The 16292-nt window shown below is 39.5% G+C and overlaps 1 protein-coding gene and 1 long non-coding RNA gene across 3 annotated transcripts in view; both read right to left on the bottom strand.

Annotated features, from left to right (window-relative positions):
• The window catches only part of LOC306847517, a 779007-nt gene that overhangs the window by 111381 nt on the left and 651334 nt on the right, over nucleotides 1–16292 (bottom strand). The gene's annotated exons all lie outside the window — the stretch shown is intronic.
• On the bottom strand, nucleotides 1841–13103 carry LOC306847235 (PR domain zinc finger protein 1-like). Of its 2 annotated transcripts, XM_079381071.1 has the most exons (7): nucleotides 12912–13103; nucleotides 11909–12241; nucleotides 8726–8845; nucleotides 7090–7339; nucleotides 4173–5050; nucleotides 3962–4090; nucleotides 1841–3569 (listed from the first exon to the last, which is right to left on the bottom strand). In XM_079381071.1, the coding sequence occupies exons 2-7, from the start codon at nucleotides 12086–12088 to the stop codon at nucleotides 3039–3041; spliced, it is 2088 nt and encodes a 695-aa protein (XP_079237197.1). In that variant the 5' UTR covers nucleotides 12089–12241; nucleotides 12912–13103; the 3' UTR covers nucleotides 1841–3038. The 2 variants fall into 2 exon arrangements, with proteins under 2 accessions (XP_079237197.1, XP_079237198.1); XM_079381072.1 differs by lacking the exons at nucleotides 8726–8845; nucleotides 11909–12241; nucleotides 12912–13103 and adding an exon at nucleotides 7548–7688.

Raw genomic sequence — 16292 nt, 5'->3', positions numbered from 1 at the left:
ATAGAGCATAATGATCATGAAACATCAAACAATTTTTTTTAACACAATATTAATTTTTATTTGAACTATTTCCTTAAAGGCTTGTTGGTGAAACCAGTTATCTTTGCTGCGCTTTTTAAAATGATGTTTCGCCCAATTGATACAGGTGTGGCAAAATTACATTTGAATATCTTTCCACATGTGAGCAACGCTGCATTACCTGAGGGGATACTGCAGAATTAGATCATACATCACATTCCATTACCAAATAACTACCAAAATATTTTATTTGGTGTAGGTTTAAAGCCACCTTAACACTAATCACATGAAAAACGGATTGATTTATAGGTTTCATGATGTACCTGGAATCTTTCTTTAGAAAAAAAAAATAGGATTTAAAAGTAATACTTTGAAGTACACATGAAATTTAAGTAGAAAGACTAAAATAGTGTGACATGTTTAATAATGTTTACTTTATTATTTTTTTTTTTTTTGTGATTTAAAATTAAAATAAATGTTGCATGCCATCATAGTTATATATGTTTTTGAGATAACACTAAGTTTTATGCATTTAAACTACTTTTGCCCCAGTGCTGCGCTGGACACTGTTGATAGGAACTAAGCTTCTGGGTTTCAGAGAATGACTTACTAGTAATTACTGAATGCATGAAGTTTTAAGTCTGTGCAGGAAGGCAATGCAAGTGCTCTGAACATGTCACACACACACACACACACACACACACACCTCATGTCATTTACAGCAAGTCAAGTTCCACTCTTTCTTTCTCTGTGGTGTTTTCACATGCTTCTCTCTGTTTCTTTCTCCTTTCTGCCATAAAAGGGCCTCTTGCAACTTCTCCTAATATGCATTCAAAGTGGTGGTTTGACATGCTGTCAATGACAGATGTAGTCTTCCTCTCTCTTGCTGTCTGTCGTTCTCTCACACATACACTGTTGAGGTGTGTTTGTTCTGGTCTGAGGTGTGTGTGGCGTGGGGCTCTCCCTTCATGTGTGCGCCCTTGAGGGGAGAAGAGGGGAGGCTGTGACAAAAGGAAACAGATAAGTGTAGTACTCAGAGACGACAGAGAAGCCATGAGGCATTACTTACTGTAACTGCTTTGTCTTCCGTTCCTGACATTTATGTTGATCATACCACAGTTTTACCTGTTTATAGAGACTAGAAGAGCGGTTTGGTAAAAGTACAGGTCAGCATTGCGCGGGAATGGTGACTGAGCGTGATGTAAACTGCCAGATATGTTACTCAAATCAGTGCTTTGCTTCATATTAACCTCCAGTTTCACAAATAGAAGAACAGTGTTACTTTTACATAGTTATATAATTGCAAGCTCTTCTGAACACATCTGTATTTTTTAGGCTAGTTCAAAAAAATTTGCTATGTTTTGATTTGAGCGGTGCAAACCATCATTTAAATGTTTCAGAAAGTCCACATTTAACTTGAACTGATGTCAAAGTTTCTCCAGTAATAAAAACAAGAGTTATCTTTTATTATATAATAGCTAAGAGGGATTCGTTTGAAACCAAAACTGTTTTTACTGTAAATTCCATTTCAAAGTAAGAGTAAAGGTTAAAGGTGGTTTTATTATTTTTGTTTTTTCATGTCAAAATGAAAAACAGCGTTGCATGTGATGGTGGGCATTTTTGATCAGTCCTAGCTGATGAACAACAATTTCAGTTCCTCTACTTTCTAGAAATACGACCACAGAGATCAACTTTCGTGTGGGATTTTCAAACGAATAAGCCTGATGGGTGTTGTATGATTGTGTGTGTGTGTGTGTGTGTGTGAAAAACTTGATTCTGTTGACATAGTAAGGTCATTAACGCCATAAAACAGAAAGAGCGTGGTCTTAGACAAGTAATGTTTAATGTGCTACATTATAAAAGTTTGTCAAAAATAGGTTCTCACATATAAAGTATCAACATCTTTTGGACTGAGTCAAAAATAAACTAGGATAACAAAAGAACTGTACAAAAAGTCACTAAGTAATGGAACAGTCTTGTTTCTAAACCCTGCTTGTAGCTAACAATCAAATATCCTGCACTTGGATCTAGTTCCTGCTTTTTCCAGTGCTGACATCAAATAAATTAAAACAGCATAAAATATGAACCTAACAATTTAACTTTTTAGTATGAGGTACTGTTGTGTCTGTAGTTCTGTAGTCTATAAAAAAGTATCGCAATCTTGATGATTGGCAAAATCAGTTCCAGCTACATCGATTTGATCATTTTCATAGTGCTAACAATACTTGTTTGGATTAGAGACAACAGTAAACATTGGTAGACACAACCAAGTAAGAATAAAAACTAAGAAAACACAGAATATTTATCTTATTTAAAATATGAAATTAAAAGCGAGGCATGTTTTCTTTCCAATGTCAAAAGGGTTTGTCTTCTGCTATATTATACTTAGAAGCTACAGTGAATCATCCCTTGAAAAGATACTGACAGTACATTTTTATCTCTTCATGAAGATCACATCCAGAATTTTTTAACACCAGGTAAAATCGTACACACATACTGTACACATTCGCACCCACAATGAATGGAATGGACGGGAAAACCCAGTCCTTTTGGGATTGTCACATAGTGTCCATAGTGGGATTAACACATTATTCCTGAGAATCCCAGTATTTTTTTTTTTTTTTTTTTTTTTAAAAACACACAAAAACACAGAAGTACACAAACAAATATTTGATACAGTGCTCAAATAAGAAAAAAAACTCAATAAGTTAAGACAAACTCACACAAATAGACTTTCACATCGTTTTGAAAACCAGATGAAGTATGAGGACATTATAATCACATCTTCATTCTATAACAGGTCAGAGGATAGAAGTGCAATCACTTGAAACAATCTTCAAGTCTTTGGAAACACTATTTGTTTGGTGTGGCTTTCATTGGCTTGGTTTATCTTCTCTCTAATTTATCTCTCAAACTACCAGGGAAGAGATGATTTTTGGTGTCAACTAGGGAATGCTCTGTGCATAGATAGCAAAATTTTGGGTTTCTGGAAGACCTGAATAAGCTGTATTCTCCCTCATCTACTCCTCTTCAGTCTTTATAGAGGGCCGGTGGCTGAAGTGTACCACGCTGGCTCTCTCTTGGTGATGACCCATGGCGGTTACCCCATGAGGTACTGCAGCAACAGCCTTGAGGAATCCAATGTCCTCCTTCCCCTCGCCGCTCTCCAAACTTTTAGCCAACCATTTTTCCAAGGCAGCGTCCACCTGAGCCTCTCCAGCACTCTCAGGTAGAGCCTCGGCCTCCTGACTGGCGTCAAAGCGCTCTACCAGCTCTGCTGCACGCCTCAGCTCTGGGATTTCAGGACGGGCGGCGGGGCAGAAGCCGGAACGCTGATGGAGATTCAGTGAGAAGCGATGGATGAAACCCCTAGTGCAGGCTTGGCAGGAGTGGGGCCGGTCACGAGAGCTGTGCAGACGACGGTGAAGTTTGAGGTGAATGTACTGGGTGAACTTCACACCACACAGCTTACACTGATACGGCTTCTCCCCGGAGTGCAGTCGTAGGTGGGTCTTCAAGTTGCTGGTGCTGCTGAAGCGTTTGTGGCACACCTGTAGACATTAAAAGAGAACATTAAAAGATCCTGTAATTCAAAAGCAAACAAGAGGCAGCAGAGAACAAGAACGGAAGACAGCGTCTCTGCTGCCTTACATAATTGCCTCGTTGTTGCTTTGGTATGCAGACAGCGAGCCAGACGTGTTTTTCACTAAAGGACTATTTATTTTCAGTGGTCAAGATGAATGAGTTGCACAGGCTGATGCCACTGTCACACCCTTTCTAGTTATAGTACAACAAAGCGTTTCTCTTAAAGGAAACAGGAGTGACAAAGTAAAGGTTCTGTCAGAGATAAGCAATGTTGTGTGTGCGTCATCGCATGTTAAAAGAGTATAACTGTCATCTGATGCCCTTTATCTTGAGTTTCTTTCATAGCATACACACTCACCTGGCACTCATGTGGTTTCTCTCCTGTGTGGACCAAGTGATGTTTCTGTAGGTGGGCGAGTTGGGTGAAACTCTTTTTGCACAAGTTGCACTGGAATGGCCTCTCTCCACTGTGGACCCTCAAGTGCACCTTTAAAATTAACGTACAGTTTTTAGTCTTACTCAGATGATTCCATATCTTTCAAAAACAAGACTCAGAACAGTCTACTCACTTTGAGGTTGGACAGCTGTCCGAATGTCTTGAGACAGACGTTGCATTCATACTTGATTTTGCCGTTCTGCTTCTTGAGCGGGTACGGGAGAGACTTGTACCCAGGTGCCGGTGGAGAGGACGAGGATGAAGGTGACATGCTCTTGGGTGTAGCCAGGCTTAGGTTGATGGCCTCTTCGCATTCAAAGAGAGGCTTCTGGAACGTTTGCTGAGGGGATTGCTTTGGCTGAGGGGAGAGTTCGGGTGTTGCAGGGGCTCCTCGGGGTGGAGTATTTGGGATTCTTTCCTTCAGACCTCCATGAAGTGGGGTAGGATAGGGCAGTGTGACTGGTAACAGACCTGGTTGGGGTATGGAAGGGTAGGGCAAGCCATCACTACCCAGGAATCCGTTGTACCGGAGGCCCCCTTTCGAGGGCAACAAGGGAGGGGAGTATGGAGGCAAGAACAGGCGTGAATAATGAGGGCTGTATGGTGGTAATAAGGGACATGGAGCTTGCAGGGGTCTAGGTGAGGGCAATGAAGGGTATGAGATAAGACCTTCTCGATGACCATAGAGACCATGTAAGTGGAGCGGAAGGTCTTGTGGTGGGGACAGGGTGGGATATGGGTGAATGCTTATGTTCATCTCTTTCTGGTTGGGATGTGGAGAATGGACAGGCTCTGGTGAAGCAGTTTCGTGGATCTTCTTGCTGAAATCCACAACCTGTTCATTTGGTGTGTCAGGTGGCGTGTCCCTCTCAATAACCTCTACGTCGATCTTTTCGTCCACCTCATCTTCCTGTCCCTCACTGTGGAGTTTGTGTGGGCTTGGGGGCTGTTTAGGGTAGTAAGTGTACTGAGGTAGGGGCTGCTTCTGATACTCGATATCAGGTATGTACTCTGGAGAAAGAGAGAGAGCGAAGGTCACACAGTGCAAGGTGAACTGTGAACACTCACAGACAGCAAAGGTGAGAACCCAAGTATGAAACTTGTGTGTGAAGTCTTGTTTGAGACTTGTTCAACAAATCTATCTCTGAAATTTACTGAGCAGGTCAGAGTCTTCGCAGAGCAACGTTGGTCATGTCTGTATGCCTGTATGTCATACACCTACTCATAACCTTCCTCCTCAAACGCTCACTTATGGTAAATGGCAGCTCTTTCAGTTTAAAGCTGACAGGCAGAAGGTATCTGACTGGTTTCTGTTTGACAAAGAGATAGTACTGCTTTCACGCAGCACCTAGATTACAACCGTGTGGGTGTTCGCAGCGTGGGTGTGTGTATGTTTGTGAGGTGGAGGGGCATATGTATGTATCGGAAGAAAGGAGCCTCGTGTGATGGCGACACTTCTTACTCAGAAACTACTCTGACTCACCATAACAGCAGATGTCCTCAACCATGGGAAAAATCCTACGAGACCGCTTCAGCACTAACTGTTACTTACTGTTATACAGGGAATCGAGATAAGGTCAAATTATTACTGCCCTTTCACTCTAGAGATTGTAAAAAGAAAGCCACAACAGCTAGCTTCTTTCAGTAAACTTTGTGGTGACAAAACCTGCTAAATCATGGAGAGTGGTACAAGACTCAGCTGTGTCACACAGCAGTGGGTAGATTACAAAAACACATAACCCTTGTGGTCAAAGCTTGGTTCCTCAAACCTGATGTAAACCAATCTGGAGCAACATTTACAGGCATCGTCTAGGCATTTCCTAACTACTGTGAGGAAAGTGAAAATGGATATTTGAAAGTCTTAAGAGCACAACAGCACAAAACATAATGCAACTTACAAACATTAATACGTTTCCAAATTCTAGACGGAGGAATATAGATGAACAGAAAAAACAGGCATTTACTATGTTTTAAGCTAGACTAAATATCAGCATACATATTCTAAGAAATAATCAATATTTATGCCAAAGTCCATAAAAAATTGTAATGATGTAATATCACGCTTTCTAAAACTGAAAATACAGATTTCTTTAAATCTCACACAGGAAGTAGAACTAGCAGACTGAATGATACAAAATGAAAAAAGTGGCTCTAAAAAGGTTAATGTGCTTCGCAGTGCCTGACTTTCTAAAGAGGGATATTTAATAATCAGGTGTACTGTAATTATTCAGTGAAAGCATCACTGGTGAGAGGAGTGTACGTGTCAACATGACTCAGGTAATGGTCCTTAACAACAGCACACACAAAATGAACACAGACATACATATATTCTGAGGAGTGAATAAGACAGGAAATAGTGTCGGTGTGAGATTGAATTAATGTGACATAGGTGGTATCGCATGACATCTCCTTAGACAGAAAATCCAGATGGTCCATCATTTTGTCATAAATATACACACGCTCACAGACTGTACAGTTTCATTTCAAATGACATTTAAAGAATGTGTGTGTGTGTGTGTGTGTGTTACTTTATATATTAGATCAAACTCATATGTTTTTTAGAACAGACTTATCACCGAATAAAAGCCTGGTACCACTTTAACTGTGTGATGAATGCTGCTTTTGGTGGCACAATATCATAATTGTCAAACCTACATAAGCTGCTGCCACAAAAAAAAAAAAAAAACATCAACAACATCCTCCCTTTATATGCTGTATATCAACAACTAATGCACACAGAAGAACCAAGGGTGTCCATTATTTACTGATCTCTTAGATTAAATGCATTAAAAAGTCACCTGATTCAGAAATAGAGGAAAAGATAAAGACCGGCACAGAATAAACACCGTCTTGGTTGAGAGTGCGCAGGAGGGGCAAAATACAGTACAAAGGTAGCTGAGATGACTAATAATTCCATAGTTTGAAGAAAGCCAGGGAGAAAGCAATAAAGATATAAAATGAATAGGAAAAGTAAAAAAAAAAAAAAAAACAATCTACATTCCCTCCCCAGTGCCAAATAATGTGGGATAATTCTGGAGTTCATGACTCACTTGGTTTTAGGCTGTCTGGTTGCTCTTGCTGGCCGCACAGTCTCTGGGAGAACTCCGGGCTGTACCACACCAACAGCTCCTGATTGGGCTCCACGGGCCGGATGGTGTAGAAGAAGATATCCTGGCCGTTTTGACAGGCCACCAGGTTCTGTTCGGCCAGCGATCGTGCTGGGTTGACGTACCGCATCCAGTTGCTGCGGTGGACATCGTAGCCATCAATGAAGTGGTGTAGGTGGCCACCACTGTAGATCTGGATGGAGAGAAAGGAAACTGCGTTAATGCTTCTTGCTAGTCTGCAGAAAATAGATTACCAATTAAACATTACAACTTTAAAAATTGTAATCTTTTAAAAATTAAAAAAATTAATTCAGTTAAAATTGTTATTTACATTAATTTCATTGAAAATCTGTAAATTTGTGTAAAAAGAAAAAAAAAAGTTGTTACAAATGATTATTCACCTCTGCCATGAACAGAACGCTCTTCAAACAGCTGTTTATATAAACTCCTCTGTGCCTTCTAACCTGTGAAAGTGTGTGTGTGTGTGTGGCTTGTCCCGCAGAAGATGTGTAACTAACTTTGTGTGTCAATGATGTCAAGCTCTTTATAAAGCTCTGGGTGTCAAAACGATATACACATGCTGCTAGTCACACCTTCTCCGCCCCTTTCTCCTCCCACTTTCATTCTCATTTGTATGTAGGGGAATTCACTGCTGAGACGTGCCAGGGCATGCTAGCTCCCCTATCTCCCTATCACTCCTTTTACCAGTTACACCCTTGAAGACTCATAAACACAAACACACTTTCACCCACACGAACAGCCTTCATTTTTACATCCGTCCACCTGCCTTTGGTCACGTGACATGCTGCGTCATTTCATTGCTTTATGGCAACAGGAAGCCAGTATGGATTTACAGGAAACGGAGAAAGGAAAGGACAGCTCAGACTAGGAAAACCCACAGTGACGTTTGTACATGTATGCCCTTACATGCGCGCTGCCACACATGTAAACACAAACACACACATATACATATATATATATATATATATATCAAGTGCACTTGGCAGGGAGATAAAGGGACTGAAGTTCACTTGAGTGCTGATATTAAAACAGAACTGTAAGAACTGAAAAGAAAGTGATTGTGTGTGTGAGTGCATCTGCCACTTTGTCTCTGTCTGTGCAGGAATCCCGACTTCTCTAAAACCTGGCCACAAACCAGGGACTTGCGCTATCCTTTGCGTTTTTGATGAAAGGTTTCGAAATAGTTATACTTGGTAACTTCTGCTGAGTAAACCACTGTATGAGAACAAAGCAGGAATCTACAAACAGGATCAAATCTCTCAGAGCTTCCTCTGTGTTTTCCAAGTAAGCTCCTGAGTGTTCAGCAAACTAAGCCTAATAGAAATAACTACACGGAGTACATAATTGCGTCTGAACTTATGCAAGTATTTGAAAGAAAGACAATCGTGTTGAAGAAGCCAATGCATATAGTATTTGGATGCATTCAAGCATGAATGAATATGCTTCCGGCTCCTTTCTGCTAAAATTCTGTGGAAAGTCAGTCATGACCGGTTTGGCAGATTTTCATTCAGTAGAATTGGTGTCCCTGAAAAATTAGATCAACAATGAGGTCACTTACCCTCCAAAAATATTTCCTGTTGGTCTGAAGGGGCACATTTTCTTTGGTGTAAATGACTCCTTGAAGAGGTCCGAATCGCGTACCTTGAGGTATATACTCTTTGCTGAAAACGCCAGTCACCTGCAAGTATCAAGAGTGGCACTTAGTCAGGGGAGGAATTAAAATAAATGATTATTGATCTGTCTATTTTGAACAGGAAACTGCATTGCATGAGGTGTGCTTGGTTGGTGAGCGTCATAGGTGACCTAAGGCAGCACACTAACCTCGCAGGTTAACAAGTTAAGTAAATAGACTTATACTTTCCCTGCTCTACTTGGACCCTGACCTAGAAATATACAGCTGTCCTCAATAACGCCTGACCCCTTTGACCCTGCTGGCAAAAGTTGTGTGGTATTGACAAACAATCATGTCTGAGGTCCTAAAAAGACAAAAAAAGGAAAGCAGAGGGAAAACAGAGGACAAAGTGGAGCAGGTGGTCCACTCTCAATGCTCTGTAGAAACCAGAAACTAGGCCTGTAAATAGGTCACACTGTGGCGTGGGGGTCAGTGGCCCCATTTATACTATTAAGCCACTCCTGCACTTCTTGAACTATTACAATAAGTTTACATGCTACAATTTTAGATTGAAAGTCCACTTAAAGCAATGTTATGATGGTTGAAACCTGATTTGAGGCAATAGAAAGAAATTATGGATTCCAAAAAGTATGAAGAGGAAGGATGGGTTGGGAGGCACAGTTATTGGCTGGAGACGAGAGCTGCGGTGACAGTAGAATTGTGCATCGTTAGCGTTGCGTGACTAATTGGTAAGTCTTTAGTGATTAACTGCTCAGAATAGGTTTAGGGAATAATAGGAGGGAGCAGGGGGGTGAGTGTCATCCTTTGACAAGACCAACGGCACCATACTGCCCCAACGCACACGCAACCCCCCCCCAGGCTGTCCGAGGATCTTCGGTCCAAACGAAAGTTAATCAATCCAGCTTAACCTACTTCCTTTAGCTGATATTCTGTAAGTGTGTGTGTTTTCGCGTTTGTGTCCTTCCTGACCCTGTCACAGATCACCCCATCTGCCACGTGCCCCCTTAGTTAGGCACACTTCTCAAGCTAAGGGTCAGACTTTCACAAATACAGAAACTTTGGAATGTGTGCGTATGCATCACAGAAACCATATAGCGTATGACTAGCAGCCTAGTCACCATGAGACTAGCTTTCTGACATCCCTAAAGTCTTTCATCTCTTCCTTCCAATAAAAATGTGTTGTCGGCTACAGAGGCCCTCCGGGAACTGACACACTGAATGTGGGTTTTCCTGTCCATAGCTAACACCATTGACAACGTAAGAGCAATGCTTTTTACAGAATCAGCAGAGATAAGAGGAATAAGTTTGCGCAGAAATGGGAAGTGTGTAATGGCTCTCGAAGTATTTGTAAATTTCAACTAGTGCGAGTACAGAGATCTGCTGTTAGTAAAAGTTTTTTTTTAACGTGTCTGACAGCGATTCTAGTTGTCTCAGTCTATCGCGACAGGAAATATGCTGTTGTATGTTTGTTTTTATCTCCATGCTTAAAAAAGGAGAGTCAGCGTGGGAAAAGAATATGAGGGCGAGAATATGAACGAAAGACAAAAGAATGTGAAAAGGGGACGAGAAAGAAACAATTTAGTGCAGACCAAATAGTCCATTATGCGGTCAATGAGAATAAAAAATATAGGGTAACCCTTTAATACAGGGACCAATTCTTACAATGAACTAGTTGGTTATAATTAGAATGCGTATTACTAACATAATGGCTATTTATTAATACTTATAAATAACATATTCTGCATGACTATTCTACATCCATAATCCTACATCCCAATACCTAAACTTAACATCTACCTTACTAACTATTAATAAGCAGCAAATTAGGAGTTTGTTCGGGGAAACGTCGTAATTAATGGTTTATAAATAAGGAATATATATATATATATATATATATTATACAAAATCACTCCTTCAGTGTTTAACTGAAGAAATAAAATCAGACTTTGATAACAGAACCTAGGCCAACCTTGAGGTCTTAACACAAACTGAAAATTTTTCACACATTTTTCTGTCTTAGCACATTTTTTTTAGACCAGTGTATATGTATGTGTGCATATGCATCCTCCCTGAGCTTATGACCGCAATTTCACACCTTCAGTGTGAACTTAAAAAGAGCAGGGGCAATAGAAAGAGGAACTGACTTTCACCTGTGAAGGAGGGCAATTGGATCAAGCAGAAGACAAACAGAACGGCGCCACAGTGCATGAAGAAGACGCAAAAGAAACCACAGCAAAGGGGTGAAGAATGACACAGTCAAATATGTTTAAACAAGACAGAGATAGAGAAAAGAACGCTGATCAAAAAACAGAAATAGAGAATTTTTAACAATGCATCTTGCTAAATTTCATTGACAGCACTGCAGTTATCTTATTTTAATACTAAATTTACAAAGTTGGCTAAATACACCACAGTTAAAAGTAAACAAGTGAGTCAACAAAATAAACTCAAGATGTTCAGGTATCATCCTGAAGGAGTTTGTTGCGATAATGACTGGTTAAAATAACCGGTTGCGAAAAATAAGACTTTGAAAAATATATTGTTTTGAACATTTAATAAAAAGTATAGTATAAGAAAACTGGATGCCAGGATGCAAAATCCCTTCACTGACTAATCAGAATCAAATATTACAGAAAGCCATGTAATATAACCTTACACTAAGACACCAACAAAAACAAATAAATAGTCAATAGAAGCTCTCCACCATGTGCGAGCTCGTTGAAAGCAGAGTGAGTATGTAAATGTCAGGTAGAGAAAGAGTTAATGTGATTAGGCTGTTACTTCATAGGTCCTCTACCTGCCTGATCCCTGACCTACCAATGACTGTGTCATCGTCACACTGACCTACTGAACCACACCTCGCAGCGCCCCCATACTGCGCAAAATGATGTCAAGATATGTTTACGTTATCTGATACTTTGAATTGAACAATCCCCTTTCATGGAACTTTATTTTTATACATCTAAATGTAAAACCCTATGAAGTAAAAGCAGTGTTGCACAAGCTGCTTTAGGCAACAAGTGTCTCTTAAACGATGACTGATCAATAGTCTGTTGAAATAAGGGAATTGGGAATGTAGTGTACAAAGCCTAAAGCTGCAGACTGTACCGTGGAAGCTACAGACTGTACTGTACTGTGGAAGGCAAGGTTCCGTGGAATGGAGGTCATGGCCTTGGGTAGGCTGAAGTTGGGTTCGAATGCCTGGTCGTGGACGATGTAGGTGCAGTTCAAGGCAAAGTCTACCTCCCTCCACTCGCTCATGTCCTCTAGAGATGCCTCCAACTTCATTTTCTCTCTTTCCCTTTTCAGTTGATTCTTCTTATTATTATTTTGCTCGTGGATTTTCTTGTATAAGCGGTTTGGTATATTCTCCTTTGGTTTGTGTTGCTTTGGTTCTTTGTTGGAGATGTCCTTCTTATGCTTTATTTGTTAGTTAAAGATCTAAAGAAAAACCAAAAGATGTATTTAGACATTTGATTTCAGGTGTGCAAAGTTTTGCAACACACACCTTGCATAATACAATATATACGTGAGTGTTCCAGTGTTGTAATACAATATGTATTCTTATAATGTGTACCATCCATGTGACTATAAATGGCACAAACACCTAGTCAGAAACATTACTAATGGTTACGTATAATCACATAAAACAATTAGATGACTAATTAATGACAGAATAAATGAGGCATGACAGATGTAGTAGTATGATGCCAAATGTGGCAATCCTGACTTGTATAAGAAATACATGGTTTTCTTTTATGAGCGAAGTCACAACTAGTCATTGACATATAACATTTAGCGCTGTTATTGTGTCTGTAGGCAAGAAGTAGGAGTATTTTTTAAAGTAATTATATCATATAAATCCGTGATCTCACTTTGACTAAATCAGATTAAGTCAAATGTATTACTTCATGAAGAACCATTTGGGCCAATCCAGAAAATTAAAATAATAAATTTAAGTGCCATGCCTTTGAGGTTAATGAACTAGAGCCATTCACAAAAGCTTGTAACTTTATACAATTACAATAAGGGAGCAAACCAGACCTGAAGATCACAATATGGTTTCTATGAATAAAGCAAACAAACAAACAAAAAAAAATTCCAAACTCACTTCACATTCATTCAGCTGTTGCATCCTCAATATCTTTGGTTTGGTCATCGCTGCGTTCCCGTTGCCCAGTCACTCTGTCATCTTGTTTGATTTATCTCCAGTTTCCATAAAGTCCAAAAAACCTTCCAACAGCAATTTCCCGCTGATATCTCGAACTCTCTTGCCCGTTGGCTTCTGTTACTCAAACTGTCCACGCTGAGCTGTGCCAGACTTTTGAGTTGCGAAGACTAACCAATCAGCATCTGGCTTTAATCATGTGACTGCCAGGATTAGTCGAAGGTGATCCAATTGGGACACTGGAAGCGTTTCGGACACAGCAAGCCCAAACGTACACATCAACACCTCCAGCAGACAAAGGATGTTCTTGGACAATCTGAATGGAGTTGAACAACTAAGTAAAAAACAGATGGTTGGATCACTGAAAACACACTAATGGACTTTTGCTTGGATGGGCTCTTAATGAGCAATCTGGTTCCAGCCCAATTAGACCCCCCTCCCTCGAAACACACACACACACTCGCTACTAGCACCTCTGTGACCTAGATCTAGACCTGGCCTGGTGTGTGATACTCTGCTGTGGCCAGTAGTGGAAGAGACGGAGACAGGAAACAAAGCGGGTCAAACTGAAGAGCTTCTCAGACACCTGTCTAAAGGGTTGCATCACTTTGTCAGGATGACACATGCACAAGTTCTGACACAGAGACCTTGGTCCAGTCTAAACTCATCAGTTCTGACCTGGAACATTCGGTCCATGGAAATTCATCAACCCTTACATGACTCCTGAGCATCAGCCAGATGCTCTGCTAAGAAGGGAAAATCAAACAGCATGAAAAAAAGAATGAGTCTTATACAATATTAATTAAGAATATTAATATTTTTTAAATATAAAATCTCAATAATAATTTTATGATTTAAAGCGGGGTCCAAAACTAGAATGCAATTACTTGAGGAGTCTTGTTTTGAAGCCTTGAAAAATGTATCAAAATTTAGTTTTTCCTTAAAATGAGAAAAAATACCTGCCAAAGGGATAAGAAAAATAAACTTAAATAAGACAAAAAATAAATAATATAGAAAAAAGACAGCATGATATAAAATAATCATGAAAATCTATTTCGGATTGTTCACTATTTCTAGGTTACTAATTTAATAAATGTGTGGCATTAAAGCACAAAAGGTTCTACTCAAAACAAGCTGGAGAACAAGATCACCACTCAAACTGTTATTGTGATTAATATCAATTAAAATAAAAAAAGAAGCTAAATTTATGTATTTAGGCTAGTGGACTCCACTGTAACTATGTATGCTATTTTAAAAATGTAGCTATATTGCTATGAAAAGAAAACATACACCTGTCAAATGAATAGGAAAGGGAAAAAGAAATAGAAAACCAGGGGAAGGGTGAAGTATAAATTCTTTCGTTTTGTTTGATTGAAGCGGTGCCAAATGTGGTATGGAGTGGCATTCAGTAGAGCTTTTGGGGTGGGTGGAAATGTAAATATTTGCATATTATGAATTCACGCTTCAGAACAAAGTGAAAGAGCTGCTTCATGTTAGGAACGTTTGTGGAAATTCTCTTCCTCATGTTTCACCACCTAATAAGGAACTTGTTGCTCTCTTAAAATAAAATAAAAAAGCTCTTCTAAGACTAAAGAAATAATTGAAACTGTTCATCACACATCAATAACTTGACTTCAGGCAAACAATTTACTACAGTCCTGTAATATTGGAAAGGACATTTTATATTAAAAACAATAACAAACACAATCTCTGCCATGTTCATTAACATCAACTGCATGTCCATCTTACTCGTCTTCACCCATGAAGTGAAACGGCCTGTAAATTGGCTGCCATATGGCTCTCGTGGCTATTTTGGAGACGCATGTGGGCCGCATGGAGTAAGTGTGCCTCTCTTTTCACTGGGCTAATTTCTCTAATTGCAGACAGTCTGGGCTGAGGCTCAGCCTGGCGCGGCGTGAGCAGAGCTGATCATCCAGGGCGTCACTCTATTTGCACTTTTACAGGGGAGGGTTGACCCCACTGGGGCAGTGTGAGGTCGGGTGGTGGTTAAGGGGGGTCATAAGGATGGAGGGAACGAGACACGTTGAAAAGCAAGGAGACAGTCAAAAGAGAGAACCAGTGTGATGAGCTACACAACCTGTGCATACTAATACACTTTAACACACAGCACACTGCTTTGATGGCCAGTTATTGGTCACAGATATTTGAGGTCTCGCATGTTTCAGATTCATGCACAATATGGTAACTGAAAGCAGCATGTGTGACGGTCGTGACAACACCCACTATGCTAACGGAGGAGTTTAAGAATGCAGCATGAACAAGGTGACAAAACAGATTCCTTTAGTTGTGAAATGGCTCTCCAACTGCCAGTTGCTCATGTGCTCAATGTCATTGCTCACATGGTTTTTATTCAGTAAAAGAGAAATCAATGATAGAAACTTGAACCTCTGTCAGTAGGCTAACAAGTTTGGTGGATTCTCCCTGTGTTGGTGTGTTTTAGTTTGTAGCGCTGAATAATGTGAAGTGGCAAATATCTGTAAATTGTGACTATGTCTGCTTGTGAGTCAGCATTTTCAATTCTGAACAAATCAAGGTCATTGAGCGTTCACCAGTCCTCTCAAATATCTGAGAACTGTCTGTGTTCCACCAGGTGAAAATTCAAAATACTTTCCAGACAAGGAAAGGCTCGTTTTTTTTCCTGACTCATTGTGAGGGTTACTGTACAAAGCATTTTTAGGTTTGAAATATATTTCTTATATAAAATGACAGGTTTTTATAAGATCTTTAAAATGTTATTCCATACTTTTCCTACTGTAAATATCAGCCTTAACATGCTAAAATAACTTATTTTTTTAATTTTACTTGATTTTCAAGACCAAAATCAAATCAATTTGTTAAAGTTGGTTAGTCAGTTTAGAAGTATAGCCACATATTGGTATCATTGTTCCCTGTTTATGTAAACATAAATATGACAAATAGTTATAAAATATTACTTGTAATTAATATTTGTAAATAATCAATGTGTATATAATGAATTCATATATATATATATATATATATATATATAAATAAAAACAAACACAGAACTGGTGTTTATTTTGCTTTGATGTTAAGTTTACTTCAAATAAATAAAATGAATATGCTTGTCCCTCCCTTCGATTTTCACATAATATGGTCTTTTTAAGAAAGCTAATGATAAGCCTTGCTGTATGACATTATAGAGTGCACACACACACGTGCACACACACACGTACACACAACTTCGTAGAAACTTTCCTTCAGCTTGAAAATAGTGTAAACAATCATGAGAAGAGGCTTATCAGAATAAAACAAATAACAGAAGTGGCATAACAGAACAAACAC

This window comes from Barbus barbus (assembly GCF_936440315.1).
Source record: "Barbus barbus genome assembly, chromosome: 27".
In the NCBI taxonomy this organism is placed as follows: Eukaryota; Metazoa; Chordata; class Actinopteri; order Cypriniformes; family Cyprinidae; genus Barbus; species Barbus barbus.
Note: the sequence above shows the minus strand (reverse complement) of the source record. Positions and strands in the feature narration are given on the sequence as shown.

Coding starts and splice junctions, on each gene's coding strand:
- LOC306847235 (XM_079381071.1), bottom strand. CDS start 12,088: ATGAAGTTGGAGGCATCTCTAGAGGACATGAGCGAGTGGAGGGAGGTA. Junction 7,340..8,725: donor ACAGGAAATATTTTTGGAGG/GTAAGTGACCTC, acceptor CTCTCCATCCAG/ATCTACAGTGGTGGCCACCT. Junction 4,091..4,172: donor GACAGCTGTCCAACCTCAAA/GTGAGTAGACTG, acceptor TTAATTTTAAAG/GTGCACTTGAGGGTCCACAG.